At 45.3% G+C, this 26,476-nt stretch overlaps 1 protein-coding gene across 4 annotated transcripts in view; it reads right to left on the reverse strand.

Annotated features, from left to right (window-relative positions):
• The window catches only part of RAPH1 (Ras association (RalGDS/AF-6) and pleckstrin homology domains 1), a 330,513-nt gene that overhangs the window by 39,979 nt on the left and 264,058 nt on the right, over nucleotides 1–26,476 (reverse strand). For all 4 annotated transcript variants that reach the window (XM_082260726.1, XM_082260725.1, XM_082260727.1 and 1 more), the window contains one exon: nucleotides 3,195–3,338. In XM_082260726.1, the coding sequence (XP_082116852.1) occupies nucleotides 3,195–3,338 (144 nt within the window). The remainder of the gene's footprint in view (nucleotides 1–3,194; nucleotides 3,339–26,476) is intronic.

The raw sequence follows: 26,476 nt of genomic DNA on the forward strand, positions 1-26,476 counted from the left end.
GCATATCATGTATAAATAGTGCTTACTCAGGCAGTGGATGTTTTACACAATTTATTTGCATTCATATCACATAGGCTAAAATCGTCTAAGTGTACTTGGTATTCCAGTAATATCACTTTGTTGGCACTTCACATGCTTAGCAGAACTACCAACACTTCTAACGTGCAAAAAGATATAGATATGAGGGCAGGAGCAACACAATAGACTGCCACCCAAAAATATCAATAATCTTGAGATTCTGCTCAGTCTGGGAATGGGAGCATTTTATTGAGCTCAAATGGTCAATCGTGAATCTGTCACAGGGCAAGATCAGTGACGGACTGAACAAATTGCTGCCACTTCACACGGCGGGAACCAAGCACCGACTGTTCACTTAATGATTATGGTCTAGATTAATATGTTGAACCAGTTCTAGGGAAAACTTCCCACATCCACAATACATCACCGAAAAAAATAACTTGAGGGGGAAAAAGGCATTCTCTGCATAAAAGACAGGACTTTTAAGGATATGGGGGTGTCATTAAGGTGAACACGAGCATAGTATTTGTATAACAAAAGATTTTTTTTGTGCAAATATGATTAAAAACTTCCAGTTGGATATAAAAACATGTATACAAACATTAACAAAGCTGCTTGAATAGTTGTACATTTTCAATCAGTAAATTGATTTGCTTCACTGATACATTGAGGTCCAATGCATTTTGCAGAACAATTTCTCTGCTTTTTAAGGGAACTCTAAGGTATATCTAAATCATTATGAGATTTAGGGAAAGAAAGATTATATATCCAACAATTTACTATGATTTTAAACATTCATTATATATTATATATATATATATATCAGCCCTCAAAATTCCACTCGCCTGCTCGCATTTTGTGAGTGGAATTATGAGGATGGCGAGTAAGCAGTGGTGGGATTCAGCCGGTTCGCACCGGTTCCACAGAACCGGTTACGAAACATTAGGAAGTTCGCAGAACCGCTTTACTGTGACCATCTGTATATCATCCGCTCTGGGCTCTGGCTCTCTCTGTCCCTGCCTGTGGCCGCGGCCCTCTCTCTCTGCGGGAAGGCGGCCGGAGCCCACACACAGCACTGGTTGCTAGGCTACAGCCGCTTAGCGTCTAGCAACCAGTGACATCACCCCTTTCTCCTCCAGGCCGCCGCCTCCCAGACAGTCCCAGCCTATTACAATTTGGCTCTAGTAGGCTTCAGGAAAGGGTGGACCCGCGGCGCAGAGCAGTGCGCCCCGAGCCCACCCATTGTGTGACAATAGCGAAAGAAAATTCGCTATTGTCACACGGATCCTCCTCCTGGCCAATCCGGAAGCGGGTCCGAGACTGGCTGAAAGGCAAACCCCATGCCATTGGCCGAGAAGGAGGCGGGAGGAGAGGAGATGCGGGGACTGAAGAGAAGCCGCCGCTACAACCGGTAAGTCAAGTGCACTGGTCTCATGGGGGCTTGGCACGCTGTTCACTCTGCATTGAAAGGGGGCACGCTGATCTCTGCATTGAAAGGGGGCACGCTGGTCTCTGCATTGAAAGGGGGCACGCTGGTCTCTGCATTGAAAGGGGGCACGCTGGTCTCTGCATTGAAAGGGGGCACGCTGGTCTCTGCATTGAAAGGGGGCACGCTGGTCTCTGCATTGAAAGGAGGCACGAAGATCTCTTTATTGAAGGGGGCACGCTGCACGCTGGTCTCTGCATTGAAGGGGGCACGCTGGTCTCTGCATTGAAAGGGGGCACGCAGCACATTGGTCTCTGCATTGAAAGGGGGCACGCTGGTCACTGTGCATTGAAAGGGGGCACGCTGGTCACTGTGCATTGAAAGGGGGCACGCTGGTCACTGTGCATTGAAAGGGGGCACGCTGGTCACTGTGCATTGAAAGGGGGCACGCTGGTCACTGTGCATTGAAAGGGGGGCACGCTGGTAACTGTGCATTGAAAGGGGGGCACGCTGGTCACTGTGCATTGAAAGGGGGGCACGCTGGTCACTGCAATGGAGGGGGCACGCTGGTCACTGTGCATTGAAAGGGGGCACGTTGTGGGCACTCTGCATTGAAAGGGGGCACGTTGTGGGCACTCTGCATTGAAAGGGGGCACACTGTGGGCACTCTGCATTGAAAGGGGGCACGCTGTGGGCACTCTGCATTGAAAGGGGGCACGCTGTGGGCACTCTGCATTGAAAGGGGGCACGCTGTGGGCACTCTGCATTGAAAGGGGGCACGCTGTGGGCACTCTGCATTGAAAGGGGGCATGCTGTGGGCACTCTGCATTGAAAGGGGGCACGCTGTGGGCACTCTGCATTGAAAGGGGGCACGCTGTGGGCACTCTGCATTGAAAGGGGGCACGCTGTGGGCACTCGGCATTGAAAGGGAGGGGGAAGAGGACACCGATGTAAGAACATTGTTGCACCACCACTACAACCAATAGGAGAGGAAGGGAGCATGTGAATCAGATGAACTGCGCACTGCAAGTCAATATTCTTTATGGGTTACTGGGATTTGTACGCCTCTATAGCTGATGGTATTTTGCACTGCTGTATTATGTACTGTTGGGATTTGCAATCCTCTATAGAGGGCGTGTTTAGGGGCGGAGCAGGGTAGGGTTTGGGTGGGGCAACAAGTGGCGAGTAACTCTTAAGGCCTGGCTAGTAGCTCATGACTTGAAATTTTGAGCCCTGTATAATATATATATATATACATACATACACACACACTGTATATAAAAGGATAAGTATGCTCACCAACTTCACCAAAATATACTTACATGGACCTCCCGATGTATGTATGGAACCACAACCAGGGACATAGAGTGATTGTACAGCCACCCATAAGCAACCTACTAGGCATGTTTTTTAACCCCTTCATTCTGCTTCCCTGCAGCCATTAATATGGGCTTTAATGCCAGGAGGTAAGAGTGGCTTCTTAATTACCTGAATACTGTGATTGGCTCTCACAGTCGTCACATGTTCAGAAGACTGTCCTGCTGCCTCCTGATCAGAAGCAGAGACTAAGAGCTGTATGCATAGTAGCAATGGCAGGGCATTAAGGCCCACTTTTCCTTCCACTACGTGTGTTACATGGACAAGAAGAGGTTAACAACATAAAATTGGACTAGAGGTGCCAAAGGTTTCTTATAACTGCAAAAGAGTTGGTTTCAATCTTGTGTGCGTATACTGCTAAACACTAAATTACCTTGGCTTTTCCTTTAGGTACATAGTAGATACCCGATGCTCTGAGTAGGAAATATCGCTTTTTCCAGGATTTTTTTCCATCATCCTTTAACCAAAGGACCCCTTCAATTTCTGGAACAGATACTGAACTACCACAGAAGCATTCCTGGAGACAAGACATAAAAGTTAAATAAATCCAGCTGTTTTGCATGTCTCACAGTAACATAACCATAACCAAATCACTTTAATCTTAATGCGATTATACTTCTATGCAGAAATAGAGACCCTTAAGATCTACATCACCTTACACCATGTGTTCACCATGTGCTGCAATGCAGCTGTTTAAGAAGAAGCTGCTATGGACACATCAAGAAGAATCCATATTCCCATTCTTGTGTTTTTGAGAGCTAGAATATTATTTACTATTTAAACGTGTAGAGGTCTTGTATATTCTCACAGACAATGCCCTCATAAAGGTCAGTCCTGTACATGAATTCTAATGCTTTCAGGCCGAATAACAGTGTGGTGAACACACAACACTTTTTGAAATATAAATTATTTTATTCTTCAGGGGAGTATGACATGAGGGAGCATAAACATTATCTATCCCCTAGCCACATCATGAAGCCATAAGGTTAAACTCAAATAAAATCCACGGAGATGGGTCTTTTATCCTCAAAGTTACCACCAGGGGTCAGAGCGGAGCCACAACCCTGTGAGCTACTAGGGCCAGCTGGGCATAGTGCAGCACAGAAAAATTCCCCTGGTGTAGGGAATGTATTCAGTCCAATCTTAAGGGGGCTATCAGTAATGATTCGCCCAGGTAATACAAGGGATACAGATCGACAAATGCTCAGCAATGAATGTCTGAACCACCTCAAAAAAAAAAATGGCAACCACGAAGCTCATTACTTTGCATAGGAGAAACATAGCCAAAACAGCTTTGGCTATACTTAGTTAATGTGACCTTTTTTGCACTTTTAACACTAGACTTTATTGTAAAAAAAGTAATCGAAAAGAAGTAGAACAAATCATTTTGGTTTCAGGTTAAAGTAGAAATTAGGGACAACCTAAGTGCTCTTAAAGCTCCCTCCCTCATCCAAATCCTATTCGGACTAACCTGTGTAAGTAGCTCTTTATACTTACCTGTTCTCAGGCCACATGATCTGGCTCCCCTGTGTCAGCCAGCGGGCACTGCAGGGGAGAGGAAGGAGCGCCGACAATGGATTGGCCATAGAAGCCTATGGATAACACCACTGCTCTCAGATATTACCAGCAGTTGTCAAGCACTCTCTCCTTTCTCCTGCAGCCAGCACTAACTGATACAGGGGAGATCACATGACTAGACTGCAGTGGCCTTAAAATAGGTATGTTTACAAATATGAAGTATACAATTCTTTTTAACATAGGTTAGTTGAATATGTTGGGGTGAGGCGAGGGGCATTTTTAACAATAGCCAGGTTGTGCCTAGAATTCTACATTAGGAACACATTAAAGCCACTAAATCCAAAACTAGGTCTTTGTTTTAGGTAGAGTAGGGAACAAAGAATCTCTGTCAGATTTTTATTTGCAATCTATGTCCCCACTGAGGAGATCAACCTTGACTATTGTGAAATCTCTCCAGTCGGGACACACTGCCATAAAACACCTTTTTTTTCAGTGAAATTGTGAAAGGTAAAAACTTCTATAAGGTTATTACTGTATGTGTCCTACTTCAAAGGTGACAGCGGTTCTCCTTTTGTTCGGCTGTGACAAGGTGGAGTACATTAAGAGACCCAAAATTAATTATTCTGGTATATTGTGTTATGGTGCTGCCTTTAGAAGATTGGACACTGGCAAACACAGGCTGTAAGAACAGCCTAGAAAAACCTCTACCACTCCCAACAAGCCTTAGGTTTGTAGCAAAGCAATAGTAGAAGCAGATTATAAGACAAATGTCCCTTAAAATGTACTCCAAGAAAAGGATTTTATGGTAAGTCAATAATCCTATTTAATGATACATTAAGGTGACACAGGATGAAGTATAAAAGGACAAACGGATATCCAAAAGTAGCCCAAATGAGGGGTGGCAAAACACCAAACAAAGAAATGAACAGTTCCACGAAAACCAATAGGTTAACAGAGGAGGTTCAAGAGATTACGGATCCACCTGACAAACATTATAACAGAGCCCAGTATCAGCTGAGGCCTGAAGGCTCACACAGTAAAACTTAACAGACGAATGAGTAGGAGACAAGGTGTAAGCCTTGCAAATGTGAGAAAAATATGCTTGATGCTGAAAAGCCCAAAAAGGTCTAAATGATAAAGGTACTGTGCGCTTTGACAGAGAATAGTCTTAATAAACTAGAGTTATAGCTTGTCCACAAGGAGTACTCAAACCCCTGTAGGAGCAGGAAAAGGCAACGCTATCCGTGACCAAGTCACAGTAAGGCAGCAGGGAATCCAGGAGTACGACCAGAGAATGATGAAGGATAGTGCATAGATGGGATGGCAGAAAGGCAATGTGGCCCTGTGCGAGCAGCACAGTAAGCCACTGGAAGGGGACTTGCACAGGAGCATTAAAAAAGGGCCAACAAGCCTGGCCAGACACCAGTAGGGGGCCTGCAAAAGCATCAGTTTCAATTATGGCTCAAATCCCCTTCCCACCACTGCAATGTTGAAGCCTGAGCCCATTCATAAAACCAAAAATGACACAGCGGGAGCCTTGAAAGTTTAACTGCTTGGGGGAAAAACAAGCAATTAAGCACCACAGGTTCCTTGTTTACAAAGGCAAAGCTCCAACTTACGGCATCGGAGGGTCTTGAAAGGCCCTGCAGTTCCCACACAGGATTCAAGGCAAGATTCAGGGAACATGTCGCTTCCATTGGACTTTGCCCACTCTGGTGAGCACACTTCCTATACAGTCTTCTGAAGCAGGGTTTCACGGCACGGGTGCAGTAGGCCCTGTACCTGTAAAGTGCTCTGTGGCTGACTCACATGTTGCACACAGGTACCTAAGCGAGTGCATTTAGCAGAACCCAGTGCCCAAGGACACATTACAGGCCGGTTCTGCTTCTTCCTCTGAGCGGAGTACAGATTTCATGGCAAAGCCAAGAAACAGCTGATAAGAAGCGATGCAGAATAAGCCCCTTATGGCTGTGCAGTAACTGAAGAAACTTGCTAAAAGAAAACTTGATATATGGAAAAAAAAGTTTTGCTTCTCTAAGAGGAGAAAAGGCATCCAATTATTTTTTGAAACTAGCAAGAAAAAATAAAATAAAAATAGAGGCATGATGGGAGTGGGTTGTACTAGGGTTTCCTAGCGCAGCACCAACATTGTATGTTTTAGATCTCTTTCGGCTACAGATGTTCTGATCGGTGCTTGCGGCAGTCAGTCATTTGACTATTCTTAAAGTGATAGTGCGGGAGTATCTTCTTATATTAAACATCCATCCTCTACAATCATTTTACCTACTGAGTAAGAAGCTGTAGCGCTGACCCAGCAGGTAAAATGAGCTTTGCTGATTGTAGAGCCATAATTCAGAACGGTTTTGATATGCTTGGAATGTATTTAACAGATTTAAACTTTAAAACTTCAACTTCGCTTTAAATTCATCTAAATTTTACTAGAGTGGGGAAGGCTTATTTGTGTTGCTTTAACTACTCCCCGCTCATAGGACGTCATATGACATCCTCCAGTTATAGTGGTTATACCGAGATGATGCCTACAGCTGCAGATAACATAATGGTATTACCATTTTCAAGAGGTGATTCTCTTTAATGTGGAAGTGATTAGAGTGAATATACAGCCACTCAATCACTTCTACAGGCGGCACCCCCCCCCCCTTTTACTGGGCTCTCCCATCCGATCGAGGAGCCCAGTAACGATGTGACTGCTTTGGTCCTACTCCAAAGGAATAGTAAAAAGGAATGGAAGTTCCCAGCCCTCTTGTGTGACATCAGAAACCAGAAGTGACAAGGATTTGGTCACTTCTGGCTTCATTTTGTTTGTTGACAAGCAGTTACCAGCATGTACATCATCTGATCAAACTAATCTAAGTTTGAAAAGGTGTCTAAAAGACCCCAGATCTCTATAAAAAGAGGACTGGTCACAGCATATGCTATCATAGGAGATGTTGTTCATCCCTCATGATAGCAATAAAGTTGATAAAAAGAAAAAAGGATAAATGAACAGTGTTGAAAAAATAAATTGAAATAAAATAAATTAAAAGGGCCCCTGACCCCGTGCCCACGCAAGTCTCCAGGGCTCCAGGGGAGAGTCCAGAGGGTGGTGATTAATGGGGAGTACTCCGATTGGGCGGGTGTGGAAAGCGGGGTCCCCCAGGGTTCTGTCCTGGGACCAATCATGTTTAATTTAATTTATTCATAAATGATCTAGGGGAGGGGATATCTAGTACAATCTCAGTATTTGCAGATGATACTAAATTAAGCATGCCAATATCTTCTATGCAGGATGTGAAAACCTTACAATCGGACCTGAATAAAATAATGGGGTGGGCAACTACATGGCAGATGAGGTTTAATGTTGAAAAATGTAAAGTAATGCACTTGGGGGCCAGTAATCAGAAAGAAAGCTACTCACTAGGGGGGGAACCTCTTGGTGAGTCTAGGATGGAAAAGGACCTGGGGGTACTGGTAGACAACAGGCTTGGCAGTGGCATGCAATGCCAAGCCGCTGCAAGCAAAGCCAACAGAATACTGGGATGCATAAAAAAGGGGATTCGCTCCAGAAATAAATGGATTTTTGTAAAATCTTACCGTAAAATCCTTTTCTCTTAAGCTCATTGACAGACGTAGTCCTCGTTGATTAACAACAACTCGGGTTATACTGCCCTCTACAGGAGTAGGACTGGACAGGAAAGAAAACGTTCTGGCCACACCCTAGGGGCAGTCCCAGAGGGTATATCCTCTCTCTCTCTGCTACAGCAAATCAGTTATGTCACAAAGCAGTGTTTAGAGAATTTAACCCAACCCAACTCCAAAACAGAGGGGCGGGTACTACGTCTGTCAATGAGCTTAAGAGAAAAGGATTTTACGGTAAGATTTTACAAAAATCCATTTTTCTCTGTCGCTCATTGACAGACGTAGTCCTCGTTGATTAATAACAACTCGGGACGTCCCAAAGCAGTGCCACAAATGAGGGGTGGGATAATGGAAATCAAAATCCAATCTAGAAGGCCCAACCGGTGCCAACTAGAAGTTTTAAAGGCTCATCAATCACACGATGAGACTCAACTGAAATGCCAACGGAAAAAAACCCTTGAGGTAGACCACCGGTCTCCTCAAATTGCGGCCTGCAAAACCTTGCGGCCAAATGAGGCATCCGCCGATGCCATCACATCAACTTCATAAAATTTTGTAAAGGTATGAACCGACGACCAGGTAGCCGCCTTGCACACCTGGACCACCGACGCCTGATGGCGGTAGGCCCAGGAAGTACTGAGAGCTCGAGTGGAGTGCGCCTTAACAGGGAACGGAGGATTCCGACCCCTGATCGAATAAGCCTGTACCACCGTCTGTCTAATCCATTTGGAGATAGTCGCGGCAGATGCAGGCAACCCCTTTCTGGGGCCATCCGTGATCACAAAAAGTGAATCCGTCTTACAGAACGATTCCGTAGCCTTCAGGTATACCCTGATTGCCCGAACCACATCCAAGGAATGCAACGCATATTCCAGAGGATGATTGGGCTGAGGACACAAGGAAGGTAGCACTGAAACCACCTTAGGAAGAAAGGATGGCTTCGGATGAAGAACTACCTTATCCCTATGAACCACAAGATATGGGGAATGGCATGATAATGCAGCCAGTTCTGACACCCTGCATGCAGAAGTGATAGCCACCAAGAAGGCCACCTTCTGGGATAATGTAAGCAAGGGAATCTCCCTGATATTTTAAAAGGGAGGTTTCTGCAGAACCGACAAAACCAAATTAAGATCCCAGGGCGGTAAGGGCGCGCGCACTGGCGGAGCCAAGTGCCGCTCCCCCTGGATGAAATTCCGCACCAAGGAATGAGTAGCCAGCGGCTTCTGAAAGAAGATTGCCAATGCTGAAAACCTGACCCTTGATAGTGTTCAAGGATAGTTTCTGCTCAACCCCCTTTTGCAGAAAAGCCAAAATTCAGGTCACCAAATAGGTACGTGGGGGAAATCCCAAAGATTCACACCACGCAATATAAGTCTTCCATGTGCGATAATAGACTTTGCTAGAAGTCGCTTTCCTTGCTTTAATTAGAGTAGGAATATCTGAAGCTGACAATCCCCTGTCCTTCAGTACCTGGGTCTCAATGGCCAGGCCGTTAAAACCAGCGACTGTAAAGCACGATGGAAGATCGGTCCTTGAGACCGCAGATCCTCCCTGAGAAGAAGTCTCCAAGGAGCGTCTGCGACTAGCCTGCCCAAGTCGGCGTACCCGGCTTGACGAGGCCAGCCCAGAATTACCAGGATAACTGGAGTTCCCTCCACCTCTATCCTGCGGAGAAATCTCAGCAGTAACTTGAGAGGGGGGGAAGACATACAGTAGCTGATACTGCCCCTACGGGGCGCTCAGTGCGTCTGCTGCGTCCGCTAGAGGATCGCGGGCGCGAGCCCTGTTGAGCCAACCTGCCAACAGATCCATATCCGGGGTGCCCCAATGAAGGGACAGCTGGTGAAATACCTTTGGATGAAGAGACTATTCCTCTTGATCCAGAATCTGACGGCTGAAATAATCTGCCTGTCCACCCCCGTGATAAATATCGCGGAGAGAACTGGAACAACTGTTCCCCCAATAAAGAATGTTGGCCATTTCTATGGCCGCCAGGGCACTCTTGGTGCCCCTTGGTGATTGACATAAGTCATGACCGTGGCATAGTCCAATTGGATCCGAACCGGACTGCCCTGGAGCTGCTCGGTCCAGTAAATCAGACAAAGTCTGATCGCTCTCAGTTCCAACACCTTTATCGGTAACCTGGAATTTATCAGAAGAAATGACTTCCCCTGGCTGAGCATCGGAAACCGAAGCCACCAGACCAGAGCCTCCCTGGTCTGCTCGCTCAATCGGATCCGATTGTCCAGGAAATCAGGATTCCGATTCCATATGAGAAGAATCTCCTCTTTGGAGAATTCGGGTATGAGACTGGGCAAACGGTACTGCCTCTAAGGAGGCGACCATCAATCCCAGCCAGTTGACGGACAGCAACATCTGAATCATTGACTGAATCTTCTGGAGTTTCTCCGCCTGGAGAAACACTCTTGCCAAGGATGTATCCAAAATTAGGCCCAGATAGTTCAGTCTCCTGGTGGGAACCAGGGATGATCTTTGGGAAAAGCAAAGAAAACGCTGATGTCCTGCGAAGATGGGGATATGAAGATAGGCATCCTAAATGTCTATGGACGCCAGGAAATCCCCCTGATGCAGGGAGGCCACCACTGTATGGATGGACTCCATCTCTTCCAAGACCGGAATTGGACGCACCTAGCCCTTTTTCCTGGGCATTGTGAACAGGTTCGACTAGAACTCCTCTAAGGAATGGGAACTACCACTGCTTGTTGCATCAAGCTGTCCCCCGCAAAGCTTTTTAAGCGACCCGGGGATGTCGAATATTGGAAGGGAAGAATCGCACTGGTGGAACTGATCGAACTCGATCTTGTATCCCGACCATATGACCTTGCGAACCCCTTTATCCGGGATTCTGGAAAGCCCTGGATCCGGAAACCGGTGAAGACGTCCCCCCACCCTAGAGATGGGTGGGGCACATTCTGTCAATCCAGCGAGATAACAGTGGCTTTATTTAGTCTGGAAATCGGTGAGTCCACTATTGGTGGTACCGTCCATCTTTGTAATGAGGGATTCCTCAAAATGATAGCGCCTAGCAATGCGTTTGGAAATAGCAGGGCTCTTTTACGGACGACCCCATTTGGGCAAGGGAAACCCTTCACCATTTTGGTAGGCTTGCTAGTACCAAAAAAGGAATACGAGTCTCAGCTACCTCTGCCGGTGTAACCTCAAGATTTAAGGTTTCCCGGCAATGACAAGCTCAGAATCCGTATCTGAAGTATCAGATGACATAGGGGTAGGCGGGGGTCGCTCTTCTTGACCCCCGTCCCTGACAGGCTACCTCCACCCGGGATACCAAAGACTCCAAAGCTGCTGATAATGCATCATCACAAGTGGGGTACTGGAGGGTCCTGCGGCCACCCCGAGGGGATCAGGTGGGGATACATGAGTGGCAGGTTTCATGTAACAAGACACTTGCCAGCAAACACAAAAAAATTAATTGCAAGAAAAAACATTTTTTTTTTTTTTTCAACTTAGCCCCCCCGCGCAGTAGCGCCCCTCAGTCTACCTGTTTGGACCCCTCAGAAAGAGAGAGAGAGACCCCAAGGCTCACCTGATGCACAGAAGTTTCTTATCAAACTGCTTCCAGCACTGTCTGTTACAGACAGGAAGTCTTTGGCTTGCTTTCCCTGGGCCAAGGAGGCGGCTCCGCCCCTTTACACGCCTTCCGGCGCCTCCCAATTACTCCAAGAGGTGTTTGGTCACCTCAAACATGGCCGCCCCCATGCTGGAGACACGAGGCTACGCCAATATGGCGGCCTCGTGCGATCTGCAGGAAAATGGCGGCGGCCTGTGTAGGATAGCGGCGGCTTGCAAGCTAGCAGCGGCCTGCGGGATGTGTGCATTCGGCCTGCGGAAGTGCCTCTGCCTGCGGGAGGTGTCCTAGGCCTGCGGGAGGCTGTGTGGCCTGTGTAAGTGACCGGCTTTCTGGAGGGATGGCGATCTGTGGCTGCAGTAACTCAGGCATAGCCATCGGCCTGTGTACACACTAGACAGGTAGGATACCTCTATACCTCAATAGTAATGCCTCTTAGTAGTCTGCCACTGACTTCAGTCACCCTTACAGTCATATAGTGACTTTTAGATAGTCAGCTCCCAAACCAAGCCTCCTGGTTTCTATTCACAAAAATCACACTCAAATTGGGGGATCTGTGACCTTAGAGGGGAGACCCAGAAAACCGAGTGTCCGACCATCCCAGAGAGGGGCCCGCGTCCACCAACAAACCCGACAGGGGGAGAGGTGGAACATTCTACTCACCATACCGGAACCAGGCGGGCGCCAACTCCTGACAGAACCCCTGTCCACCGGGTGGGGAAGCTGTCGACCAATACGGACGCCGTGACTCTGTTGGTCATTGGCGTCCAGGCGAGACGTTTAACTCGCAGGGTCAGTCCCCGTTCAGTGGGACTATGTTGCGGCCGACCCAGCGCGGAGCTATGACCTGCACGCGCTCGTAGGCTGAACTGGGGTGACCACTGGATCTCAACATCCAGCCTGTCGCCCAGTTTCAGCGTACTTGCTTGAAGATCTCACAGGAACACTGGAGAAAAAAAAGCTGTCTAAAAAAGTATTTCTAAAAGAAAATCTTGCCAGGACCGAAGATCCTAGCAAGGAATCTAGGTCCTTACTCCTAACTAGACAGAAAAAAACTGATTTGCTGTAGCAGAGAGAGAGAGGATATACCCTCTGGGACTGCCCCTAGGGTGTGGCCAGAACGTTTTCTTTCCTGTCTAGTCCTACTCCTGTAGAGGGCAGTATAACCCAAGTTGTTATTAATCAACGAGGACTACGTCTGTCAATGAGCGACAGAGAAAAAGAGATTATTCTCCCACTCTACAAGACTCTGGTACGGCCACATCTGGAGTATGCTGTCCAGTTCTGGGCACCGGTCCTCAGGAAGGATGTGCTGGAACTGGAAAGAGTCCAGAGAAGGGCAACAAAAATAATTAGGGGAATGGAGGACATCAGCTATGAGGAAAGACTACAAGCACTGAAGTTATTCCCTCTGGAGAAGAGACGATTGAGGGGGGATATGATATCAATGTACAAATACTGTACTGGTGACCCTAGCATAAGGAACAAACTATTCAGTGAAAGGAGATACAATAAGACACGTGGCAACTCACTAAAACTAGAGGAAAGGCGGTTTAACCTTAAAGTGCGTAAGGGGTTCTTCACTGTAAGAGCGGTAAGGATGTGGAATTCTTTTCCACAAGCAGTCGTATCAGCAGGGAGCATCGATAGTTTCAAGAAACTATTAGATGGGCACCTTAAAGACCACAACATACAGGGGTATACAATGTACGGTTAACAGCAAACACACACACACACACACACACACATCATAGGTTGAACTGGATGGACGGATGTCTTTTTTCAACCTCACTAACTATGTAACTATGTAAGTACTGCACACTTATGTAAAAGGGTAAAGCATCTTCTATGGAGATTTTTAGGTACCGTAATTTGGCCCCGTTCTACGGGCCTATGCAATTTTAAAACGTGACAGGATACGTATTTATTTACTTGGCGTGACAACATCTTTTATATTTTACTGAAACTTTGGGTATTAAATTGTGTTTGTATTCACTAAAATTCATAAAAGTGTATTTTTTCCCCAAAAATGTAATTTGAAAGACTGCTGCGCAAATACTGTGTGACAGGGCTTCTGTTAAAAAAATCTATATCATATATCAAGTCATTTTCCAACAAAAAATGGATTTTTGTAAGATCTTACCGTAAAATCCTTTTCTCTTAAGCTCATTGACAGACGTAGTCTTCTTGATTCTCAAGAGCTGGGTTATGTTGTCTCCGCAGGAGTAGGACTAGGCAGAAAGACAAAACGTTCTGGCTCCACCCTAGGGGCAGTCCCTGAGGGTATATCCTCCCTCTCTCTGCTACAGGGAATCAGTTCTGTTTTAAAGCAGTACAGAGAATTTAACCCAACCCAACTCAATGATAGAGGGGCGGGTACTACGTCTGTCAATGAGCTTAAGAGAAAAGGATTTTACGGTAAGATCTTACAAAAATCCATTTTTCTCTATCGCTCATTGACAGATGTAGTCTTCTTGATTCTCAAGAGCTGGGACATCCAGAAGCAGTGCCACAAAATGAGGGGTGGGATTGACAGAATCAAAATCCAATCTAGAAAGCCCAACCGGAGCCAACCAGAAGTATCAAAGGACTCATCGAGTAAACAGATGAGACCTACCCCACAAATCCTCGAGGTAGACCAACAGTCTCCTCAAACAGTGGCCTGCAGGAACCTTGCAGCCAGAAGAGGCATCTGACGATGCCATCACATAAACCTTATACAATATTGTAAAGGTATGAACCGACTACTAAACAGTCGCCTTGAAAACCTGAACCACTGACGCCTGATGGCGGAAGGTCCAGGAAACTCTAAGCGCCCGAGTAGAATGCGCCTTAACAGGGAACGGGGGATCCCGACCCTTAGATAAAATAAGCCTATACCACCGTCTGTCTGATCCATCTAAAGATGGTCGCAGCAGAACAGGCAACCCCTTCTTAGGGCCATCCGTGATCACAAACAGTGAATCCGTCTTACAAATTGAATCCGTAGTATTCAAGTATATCCTGATCGCCCGAACTACATCCAAGGAATGCCATGCAATTCTCGAGGATGATTGGGCTAAGGACATAGGAAGGACAATACACTGTCCTTAATCAATTAAACTTTTAAACCACCTTAGAAGGAAGGATGGATTCGGATGAAGAACAACCTTATCCCTATGAACCACCAGATCTGGGGAACAACAGGATAATGCAGCCAGTTCTGACACCCTGCGTGCAGAAGTGATAGCCACCAAGAAGACCACCTTCTGGGATAAAGTAAGCAAGGGAATCTCCCTGATATTTTCAAAGGGAGGTGTCTGAAGAACCGACAGCACCAAATTAAGATCCCAGGATGGTAACGGCGCGTGCACTGGCAGAGCCAGGTGTCGCACCCCCTGGATGAAATTCCGCACCAAGGAATGAGTAGACAAAAGCTTCTGAAAGAAGATAGCAAATGCTGAAACCAGACCCTTGATAACACTCAAGGCCAGCTTCTGCTCAACTCCCTGTTGCAGAAAGCCAATATTCGGACTACCGAATAAAGATGTAGATGGAACCCAAGGGATTCACATCACACAATATAAGACTTCCATGTACGATGATAATCTTTCTGGAAGTCGCTTTCCTTGTTTTAACTAGAGTAGGAATAACTGAAGCTGACAATCCCTTGTCCTTCAGCACCTGGGTCTCAATAACCAGGCCGTTAAAAACCAGCGATCGTAAAGCAGGATGGAAGATCGGTCCCTGAGACAGTAGATCCTCCCTGAGAGGAAGTCTCCACGGGACGTCCGCCATCAGTCTGACCAAGTCGGCGTAACAAGCGCGACGAGGCCAATCCGGAGCTGCCAGGATTACTGGAATTCCTTCCTCCTTTATCCTGCGAAGAAGTCTTGGCAGTAACCCAAGAGGAGGGAAGGCATACATTAGCTGGTATTGCCCCCACGGGGCGATCAGTGCGTCTGCGGTTTCTGCTAGAGGATCGCGGGAGCGAGCCACGAATCTCTGAACTTTCCTGTTGAATCGAGATGCCAACAGATCCATATCCGGGGTGCCCCATCGTAGGCACAACTGGTGGAAAACGTCTGGATGGAGGGACCATTCCCCCTGATCCAGGGTCTGACGGCTGAGATAATCTGCCTGCCAATTCTCCACCCCCGGAATGAACACCGCAGAGATTGCTGGAACAAATCGTTCCGCCCAGCGAAGAATGCAAGCCACTTCTTTGGCCGCTCGGACACTCTTGGTGCCCCCCTGGTGATTGACATAAGCCACGGCCGTGGCGTTGTCCGACTGGATCCGAACCGGGCTGCCCTGGAGCTGCTCGGTCCAGTGAATCAGACAAAGTCTGATCGCTCTCAGTTCCAATCCATTTATCGGTAACCTGGATTCTTCCGGGGACCAAAGTCCCTGGACAGATAACTGACCGAGAATTCCTCCCCATCCGGATAGACTGGCATCCGTGGTCACTGTCGTCCAATATATTGGCAGAAATGACTTTCCCTGGCTGAGCATCGGAGACCGAAGCCACCAGACCAGAGACTCTCTGGTCTGTTTGCTCAATCGGATCCGATTGTCCAGGGATTCCGGATTCCGATTCCATCTGAGAGGAATCTCTTGCTGAAGAATTCGGGTATGGGACTGGGCAAATGGGACTGCTTCGAAGGAAGTCACCATCAACCCCAGACCCCTCATGCAAGTCCGAAGGGAAGACCAGCTGTTGGTGGACTGCTGATTGAATCTTTCGGAGTTTCCCTACCGGAAGAAAAAACTCCTGACTGTGTCTAGAATTAGACCCAGATATTCGAGCCTCTGGGTGGGAACCAGAAATGACTTTTGCTGGTTCACCAGCCACCCGAATTCCTGTAAAGAAATCATAGTAATTTCTACGTCTTGTAGCAAGGTCTGAGGAGACTCTGCATGAAGCAGAAGATCGTCTAGGTAACCTAGAATCAATATGCCTCTTTGGCGCAGAAGTGCCAACATTGGGGCCAACACCTTCGTGAAGACCCGCTGAGCCGTGGCGAGACCGAAAGGTAACGCCACAAACTGATAGTGGTTCTCTTCTACGGAAAAACGTAGAAACCGCTGATGTCCTGCGAAAATGGGAATGTGAAGATATGCGTCCTAGATGTCTATGGACGCTAGGACATCCCCTAGATGCAGAAAGGCTGCTACTGTGCGAATGGACTCCATTCTGAATCTTCTTATGAAGACAAAAGAATTGAGTGCCCTTAAGTCCAGAATTGGACGCACTTTGCCCTCTTTCCTGGGTATTGTAAATAGGTTTGAATAAAACCCTTGAAACCGTTCTGTCCAAGGAACGTGGACTACCACTCCTTGTTGTAGTAAATCTGTGACTGCTCTCCGCAGATCTTCTAAACGATCTGAGGATAGTCGGATATTGGAAGGGAAGAATCGCGCCGGTGGGAGAGATCGAAACTCGATCTTGTACCCTGACCTTATGACTTCGCAGACCCATTTGTCCGGGATTCTGGAAAGCCATGGATCCGGGACCCGGCGAAGACGTCCCCCCACCCCAGTTATGGGTGGGGGCGCACCTTCAGGCTTTGGACGGTTTATCTTCAGGTCTGGAGGGGGCGGGCTTTTGCTTGCCCGACCAACGACCCCTGACGCCTCCTGCAGGAGCTTTGGAGGACTTAGTTTTTTCACCCGCGGGATGAAAAAACCTCTTGTGAGCAGAAAAAGAAGGCCCTCGTCTTTGACGAGTTCCTCTACCTTTAAAATTTTGCGGTAAAAAGGTGCTCTTTCCACCCGTGAGATCCTTAATGATCTCATCTAAGTTGGCTCCAAATAGACGCTCTCCTAAAAAGGGGATATTAGCCAATGCTTTTTTGGAACCTTGGTCGGCTAACCAACCTTTTAGCCACAGTGTACGCCTGAGAACCACTGCTGAGACTGATGCTCGCGCCAATAATGGAGTGGCGTCTAACGCCGCATCACACACAAACTGTAACCCCTGTATCATTTGTTCCAACAAATCTGATACCGCCTGAGGGACCTCTTCTAAGTCCCGGCGTAACCACTTCATTCAGTTACAGCCTGCGAAACCAGACCAATAGCTATTATAGGTCTGAAAGCTGATCCAATCAAGGAAAACATGGTGCGAGACATAGCTTCTATCTTGCGATCCACTGGATCTTTAAAAGACGGAGCGTCTTCTAAAGGAATAACCGTGGCTTTATTCAATCTAGCAATTGGTGAATCCACCACAGGTGGTTCTGTCCATTTCTTAATGAGGGTTTCCTCAAACGGATAACGCCTGTTAATGCGTTTAGAAATAGTAGAAATGCGTTTTGGCAGACTCCATTCTTCTTTGATTGGATTGCCAAAACATTTGGGCAATGGAAAAACCTTCGCCACTAGATGCGTTTTTAGACCCAAAAGGGATCTCAGTTTCAGCTATTTCTGACGGAATGCCCTGTAATCTTAAGGTCTCTTGAACAGATACCATGAGTGCGTTTACCAACGCTTCCTCTCTGGCTATGGCTGATGCCGAAACATCCTCCTCACTGTCTGAAAAGACAGTACACGAGACACCAATACCAGATGAAGTACCTGCAACTGCAGAAATAGGCTCAGAGTCTGAATCCGAGGTTTCAGATAATAAGGGGTTAGGCGGGGGTCGCTTACTTGCGCCCTGTCCCTGACAAGCCACTTCCACCCGGGACACAAGCTTCCATAATAGCGGACAATGATTTAATCGTCAGTGGGGTGCTGGAGGATCCCGCAGACCCCTCGAGGGGATCCGGAGGAGATACATGAGTGGCAGGGTCCATGTTAATTCAGGACACCTTTGCCAGAAAACACAAAAAAACTTCTTTTTTTTTTTTTTTTTTAATAAAAAATACCTCTTTTTTTTTTTTTATGTGTCTCCCCCTAGCGCAATAGCGCCCCTCAGAGTACCTGCTTCTCGATCCCACAGAGAGAGAGAGGGACCCCCAAGGCTCACCAACCGATGCAGTGAAGTTTCCAACCAACTGCAGTCAGCGTCTGTCTTTACAGACTGGAAGGAGCTGTTTGCTTTTTCCCGGGTAGAAGGCGTGGCTCCGCCCCCTGTGTACGCCTTCCGGCGTTCCCAGCTCTCCACGAGGTAGCTGGGCTCACAAAACATGGCCGCCCCCATAGAAGAGACATAAGACTCCAAAAACATGGCGGCCGGCGTGACCTGAGGACATACATGCATTCGGTCTACGGCAAAATGGCGGCGGACCGCCGAAATCGTTTTCCCAGCACATCCACCTGCATCTCTGCTAAGAGGCGATATATGGATCTACAGAAGATACACTACACATAAGGTAGGATTATACCTCCTATGTCTGCTGTAATGTTACAGTCTGCTGGGTAGAGTGTTAGCTCTTAAACCAAGTCTACTTCCCACAAACACATGCTGTATTACAAGGGGGACTTGTAAGTATCAGATATATACTGACCATATATGGAGGGGCCCATAATATATACTGCCTCATAACGAGGGAAAAAAAGGGAACGTTTACTCACCATACCGAACCGACAGGCACCCTCTCTTCACAATACCCTCTCCACCGGGGTGGGGGTTTGTGGACGCCTCGACTCTCTGGTACCTGGCGTCCAAGTGAGACTTTTAACTCGCAAAGTCAGTCCCTTCACTGGGACTCCGTCGCGGCCGACCCAGCGCGGAGCTCTGGTCTGCACGCGCTCGTAGGCAGAAACCGGGGTGACCACTGGATCTCAACATCCAGCCCGTCGCCCGGCCCCGCATACTTACTTGAATATGTCGCGGCCGACCAAGCGCAATGCCATGGTCTGCGCGCGCTCGTAGGCCGGCTGGGGTGACCACAAGTGTCGCCCAGTCCGGCATTTTTGCTTGAAGATCTCACAGGAAAAAAACACTGGAGAAAACTACCTAAAAAATGTCTTTTTCTTAAAGAAAAAAAGTCTTGCCAGGACCAAAAGATCCCAGCAAGGAGCTTAGGTCCTTACTCCTGACTAGACAGAAAAAAACTGATTCCCTGTAGCAGAGAGAGGGAGGATATACCCTCAGGGACTGCCCCTAGGGTGGAGCCAGAACGTTTTGTCTTTCTGCCTAGTCCTACTCCTGCGGAGACAACATAACCCAGCTCTTGAGAATCAAGAAGACTACGTCTGTCAATGAGCGATAGAGAAATTATGATTTTTACATGTATGAGTGAATGTCAGAATTGGTGTAGGTGGCAAGTGGGTAATGTCTTATTCTGCTGACAAAACACTTTACCTGGAAAACAGACAGCAAGAAAGACTAGAAAGTTTTTAACCTTTACGCATGCTGCAAAAAAAAGGTGCTTTTATAGCTGCCTGTGCCCCCATTTTAGAGATCTCCCCTCACGTCCTTCCTCAAGGACAAGGCAAAAATAAACCTCCCCTAAGATGATTACAGAAAACAACATTTGACATCCGTTCTAACCTTTCTATGTTCTGTCCAAAGCTGAAAAGAAAATTTTGGCTCATATTCCTCTTTATCAGTTTTTATCAGCCTGGTCGCTATGATCAGCTCATCTTTTTGTTATGGGAGCCAATTTTTTTTTGGTGCACAAACAGTCCATATTTTTTAGAGACAGATTACACAGCAATCTTTCAAAAAACAGCTGTTGCTCTTCTACATTTCTTTTCTTCACATTTTAGTTGTGAGAATTGAATAAAACGTCTGTTTGCCAGACGAGGAACAGTTCCAAGCAAAAAAAATGTAGAACATTACAGAAAGTAAAAAGCACCATCTTACCCCTGCTGTCCGCATGTGCCATTAAAATGTTAAAGAGGCAGCTAAAATATTTTTTCCTTTTTTTGTTTACCATTGATTTGGACAGCAGATTGGTATTGGGTATAATAATCAAAAAATAAACATTGGTGTTGATTTACTAAAGGTGGCCCACCTAGCACAGTGAATTTCAGTGAATAAGGTGAACCTTCCAACTCTCAACGAAAAGCAGGGGATTTTTTTTAACTAATGAAGGAGTATGTCTGCTGTATAATTGGGTATTCAATGTGAACATCGCTTCACTTTATTCGCTAACATTTACTTAAAAAAAAACAAACATAAGCTGCCTGCTCCTTCAGTAATGAAATGTAAAAGTCAACAATTCTGAGGCAAAGATTTTTAACATCTATTGAAAGGTCATGGCAACACAAATCCCTAACTTGCCAATGCTTGCCTTCATCTCAATTATACCAGGTTCTATCAAATCAGTCAAAAAGGAGGTTCTTCATCAATCATAGAAACATAGAATGTGTCGGCAGATAAGAACCATTTGGCCCATCTAGTCTGCCCAATATATCTGAATCCTATGAATAGTCCCTGGCCCTATCTTATATGAAGGATAGCCGTATTTGCAGCTACCACTTCTGCAGGAAGGTTATTCCATGCATCCACTACTCTCTCAGTAAAGTAATACTTCCTCATATTACTTTTAAACCTTTGCCCCTCTAATTTAAAACTGTGTCCTCATATCCCCTCTGTCTCTTCTTTCTTCCAAGCTATACATGTTAAGGTCCTTTAACCTTTCCTGGTAAGTTTTTTCCTGCAATCCATGTACTAGTTTAGTAGCTCTTCTCTGAACTCTCTCTAGAGTATCTATATCCTTCTGGAGATATGGCCTCCAGTACTGCGCACAATACTCCAAGTGAGGTCTCACCAGTGTTCTGTACAGCGGCATAAGCACTTCTCTCTTTCTACTGCTTATACCTCTCCCTATACATCCAAGCATTCTGCTGGCATTTCGTGCTGCTCTATTACATTGTCTTCCCACCTTTAAGCCTTCTGAAATAATTACTCCTAAATCCCTTTCCTCAGATACTGAAGTCAGGACTGTGTCAAATATTCTATATTCTGCCCTTGGGTTTTTACGCCCCAGGTGCATTATCTTGCACTTATCCACCTTAAATTTCAGTTGCCAGAGTTCTGACCATTCTTCTAGTTTTCCTAAATCCTTTTCCATTTGGCGTTTCCCTCCAGGAACATCAACCCTGTTACATATCTTTGTGTCATCAGCAAAAAGACAAACCTTACCATCGAGGCCTTTTGCAATTTTCACTTATGAAGATATTAAACAAAATTGGTCCCAGTACAGATCCCTGAGGTACCCCACTGGTAACATGACCTTGTTCTGAATGTTCTCCATTGACTACAACCCTCTGTTGTCTGTCACTCAGCCACTGCCTAATCCACTCAACAATATGGGAGTCCATGCTCAATGACTGCAGTTTATTGATAAGTCTTCTATGTGGGACAGTGTCAAAAGCCTTACTAAAATCTAGATATGCAATGTCTACTGCACCTCCACCGTCTATTATTTTAGTCACCCAGTCAAAAAAATCTATAAGATTTGCTTGGCATGATCTCCCTGAAGTAAACCCATGTTGTTTTTCATCTTGCAATCCATGGGATTTAAGATGTTCCACAATCCTATCCTTTAATAGGGTTTACATTCATTTGCCTACTATTGATGTCAGACTCACTGGTCTATAGTTGCTCGATTCCTCCCTACTACCTTTCTTGTGAATGGGCACGACATTTGCCAATTTCCAATCTTCCGGGACGACTCCTGTTACTAATGATTGGTTAAAAAAATCTGTTAATGGTTTTGCCAGCTCACCACTAAGCTCTTTTAATAATTTTGGGTGCATCTCATCAGGACCCTGTGAATTATTTGTCTTCACTTTAGACAGCAATCTTAGACATTCTTCCTCTGTAAAGACACATGCATCAAACGATTCATTAGTCATCCTTTCAAGTGGAGGTCCTTCTCCTTTTTCTTCTGTAAAAACTGAACAGAAGTATTCATTAAGGCAGTCGGCTAGCCCTTTATTCTCTTCTACATACCTTCCGTCCTTTGTTTTTAATTTAGTTATTCCTTGTTTTAATTTCCTTTTTTCATTTATACATCTGAAGAATGTCTTATCCCCCTTTTTCATAGACTGAGCTAGTTTTTCTTCTGCCTGCGCTTTAGAAGTTCTTATAACTTGCTTTTTATTTTTAATGATTTGGGCCACTTCTGCTGAGTACCACAGTGGTCTCTTCCTTTTTTTGCTTTTACTGACAAGTCTAATGCAATTTTCTGTTGCCTTCAATAATGCACCTTTTAAGTAGTCCCATTTCTCCTGGACTCCATGTAATCCGTTCCAGTCTGATAAGGACTCATTTATGACTAATTTCATTTTTGAAAAGTCTGTTTTTCTAAAATCTAAAACTTTTGTTTTTGTGTGGTGTGACTCTTTCACAGTTCTTATATTAAACCACACTGACTGGTGATCACTAGATCCCAAGGTTTCGCCTACAATGACATCATATACCGAATCCCCATTTTGACCCCTACGGGCTGATAGGTGACCATACAAATTGCTTTCCAGCTTGCTCCCACTGTGCTGGCTGGCGGTGGTGGCTTTTCCCTTTGCATTCCTCGGGAGCTGCAATGTGCAACGGGTGCCCTCCCCTTCCCCCTACGCTCCTTCGAGCACGGCGGATCGGGTGGGCGGTCCCGATGCACATTGGCGTCACGCTCTGCGCCGACGTGTGACGTCAATTGGGGCCGCACGCCGACAGCTGCTGTCTCATCTGGTGCATAAGAGGAAGCCAGCAGGGCGGTATGGCGTCTGCCTCCGCTCTGTGGCTCCATGTCTATGCACCTCGTGACGCTGGGCGCTTGATGGTCGGCGGGCTTGGGCGTCATTGTGTCACACTTTCCTCCTTCGGTTGGATCCAATCTCCTACAGGTTACTTCCATTTACCCTCATATCTTTTACAATCTCTACACAATTTCTTTTCTCTCAATATTTCCCCCCCCCCTTTTTTTCATCCAATCACCACCATACTCTCCAAAATCAGGCACAGTTGTCAGTCGGGTTGCATCCGACTTCAGCCAAATTTTATTATTTAATTCACTATCCTCACCAGTTCACTATCACATCACTCCCCTCTTCTTGCTTAATTAGTTTACCTTACCACATACTCACCCCCACATCACTCATTCATTAATTTTTAGGTTCAAAATATTTTGCCACTTCTCTTACCATACATATCATTTAGTAGCATTATGACTTCTACATAGTATACAATCATACAGGTATATAATTATTATACATACTATTCAAGTAGCATTATGATCCCTATATAGTACATACTCATTTATGACAGTCAATACTTATACTCATTCTATATAGACATACTCTGGCTACTCTGTTATATTTTCATTACAATTATGACCATTTCATAATTTCTCAATATTTCAGTTCCTTACCACACACCCCCCCCACCCCACCTCACTCATCTCTCCATGTTTATATCATCCTTTCACCTTCCCCTCACCACACACATCAGTCCAGTAACATTACGATTTATGTACAAAATATAATTACTTACTATTCATCATTACTATTTACTTTATTTAGATATACTCTGCCTACTCTGTAATACTTCTACAAATTTACTTTGTATGCGACACCTTCGCCTTGCCCGTGGGCCCCACGTGCCCTCAGCTCCCGGGGGAGACACTTGGGTTGATGCCCCCACCTCCAGGACCAGTTACTGTTGGAACTACTGTGTAAGTTTTGGGGTCATTGGGACTTTGTTTCCTGTCTCCCCTTTCTCCCCTTCTCCCCCAATTTCTAAATTACCATCCAATGCAATGTACCTATACGCATATACTTATTTACTTATAGATATGATCATACACTGACTCTGAAGAAGTGGCGAATGTAGTCCATGAAACGCGTCAGTCTATGGATGTTATGATGTCATTTTATTACTCTGTTATACTGTTTCATTGTCATGTTGGTTCTTTTGAGATTGTATTTGTTGGGGTGCACACCATGTACTCTACTACTTATTTGTTACCATATCATCTCAGCCTATACGTGCATTACATCATGATTACCCCTTTTATGCATCAATAAATATGATATAATTTTTTACTCAGTCATGTCTCTCATTTAAAGTCCCAACCTTTTTGTATTGTCTGAATCCCCATTTGTGAATACCAAATCCAAAATGGCCTCCCTCCGGGTTGGCTCCTCAACCACTTGTTGCAGAGACAACCCCAGTAGGGAATTTAGAATATCTGTACTCCTGGTAGAACTTCCTATTTTGGTTTTCCAGTTTATATCTGGAAGATTGAAATCTCCCATAATGATAACTTCTCCTTTCATTGTCATTTTAGCTATTTCTTCAACTAGTAGATCATCTAGTTCTTTAACTTGACCAGGTGGTCTATATATCACACCTACACGAGTTACTGCATGATTAGCAAACTGCAACGTAACCCAAACTGACTCTATGTTGGCCTCACCAACTTGTATTAGGTTAGATTTAATGCTATCTTTCACATACAGGGCCACTCCTCCTCCTTTCTTGCCTTCTCTGTCTCTTCTGTATAAAGAGTACCCTGGTATGGTTATGTCCCAGTCATTTCTTTCATTAAACCATGTCTCCGTAACAGCCACTAAATCTACATTCTCAGATGCCATTATTGACCCAAGTTCATTGATTTTTTTACCTAAACTGCGAGCATTTGTAGATAGGACTGTGAGCTTATCATTTCTTAACCTCTGTGCCTTCTCAGTAGCAAGAGCAGTAATACCGCGATACTGGAAATATGCTAATATACCCCCTGTTGCAGAATGTTTTTCAGAACTTGAATCTATAAAAGGAACCTTGAACACCTGTTATCCCAGGAAAATGATAGAACAGAGCAATTTACCCCTTAACGACCAGGCCATTTTTCGCAATTTGGCACTGTGTGATTTTAACAGACAATTGTGCGGTCATGCAATGCTGTACCCAAGCAAAATTTACGTCCTTTTTCCCCCACAAAAAGAGCTTTCTTTTTCGGTGGTATTTGATGCGGTTTTTATTTTTTGCTATATACATGGAAAAAGACTGCATATTTTGAGAAAAAAATGACATTTTCTTATGGAAAATATCCAATAAACTTAATTTTTGTCATTCATTTAGGCCAAAATGTATTTAGCTACATGTCTTTGGTAAAAAAAAAAAAAAAATCTCAAGCGTATATTTATTGGTTTGTGCAAAAGTTATAGCGTCTACAAACTATGGTGTATATACTGGAATTTACGCAGCTTTTACTTTCTGACTGCCTATCTCATTTCTTGAAGTGCTAAAACAGCAGGACAGTACAAAACCCCCTCAAACTACCCCTTTTTGGAAAGTGGACACCCCAAGGAATTTTCTGAGAGGCATGTTGAGCCCATTGAATATTAAATTTTTTTTTGTCACAGGTGTCTGCAAAGTGACAAAAAAATTGAAAATTTTATATACAAAGCTGTCTTTGAAATTATATATTACTCACAATTGCCATGGATATACAGTGCCTTGTAAAAGTATTCGGCCCCCTTGAACTTTTCGACCTGTTGCCACATTTCAGGCTTTAAACAAAGATATAAAACTGTAATATTTTGTGAAGAATCAACAAGTGGGACACAATCATGAAGTGGAACGAAATTTATTGGATATTTCAAACTTTTTTAACAAATAAAAAACGGAAAAATTTGGCGTGCAAAATTATTCAGCCCCCTTAAGTTAATACTTTGTAGCGCCACCTTTTGCTGCGATTACAGCTGTAAGTCGCTTGGGGTATGTATCAGTTTTGCACATCGAGAGACTGAAATTTTTGCCCATTCCTCCTTGCAAAACAGCTCGAGCTCAGTGAGGTTGGATGGAGAGCATTTGTGAACAGCAGTTTTCAGTTCTTTCCACAGATTCTCGATTGGATTCAGGTCTGGACTTTGACTTGGCCATTCTAACACCTGGATATGGTTATTTGTGAACCATTCCATTGTAGATTTTGCTTTATGTTTTGGATCATTGTCTTGTTGGAAAACAAATCTCCGTCCCAGTCTCAGGTCTTTTGCAGGCTCCATCAGGT

Source organism: Pelophylax lessonae (genome assembly GCF_965119305.1).
Source record: "Pelophylax lessonae genome assembly, chromosome: 6".
NCBI lineage: Eukaryota > Metazoa > Chordata > Amphibia > Anura > Ranidae > Pelophylax > Pelophylax lessonae.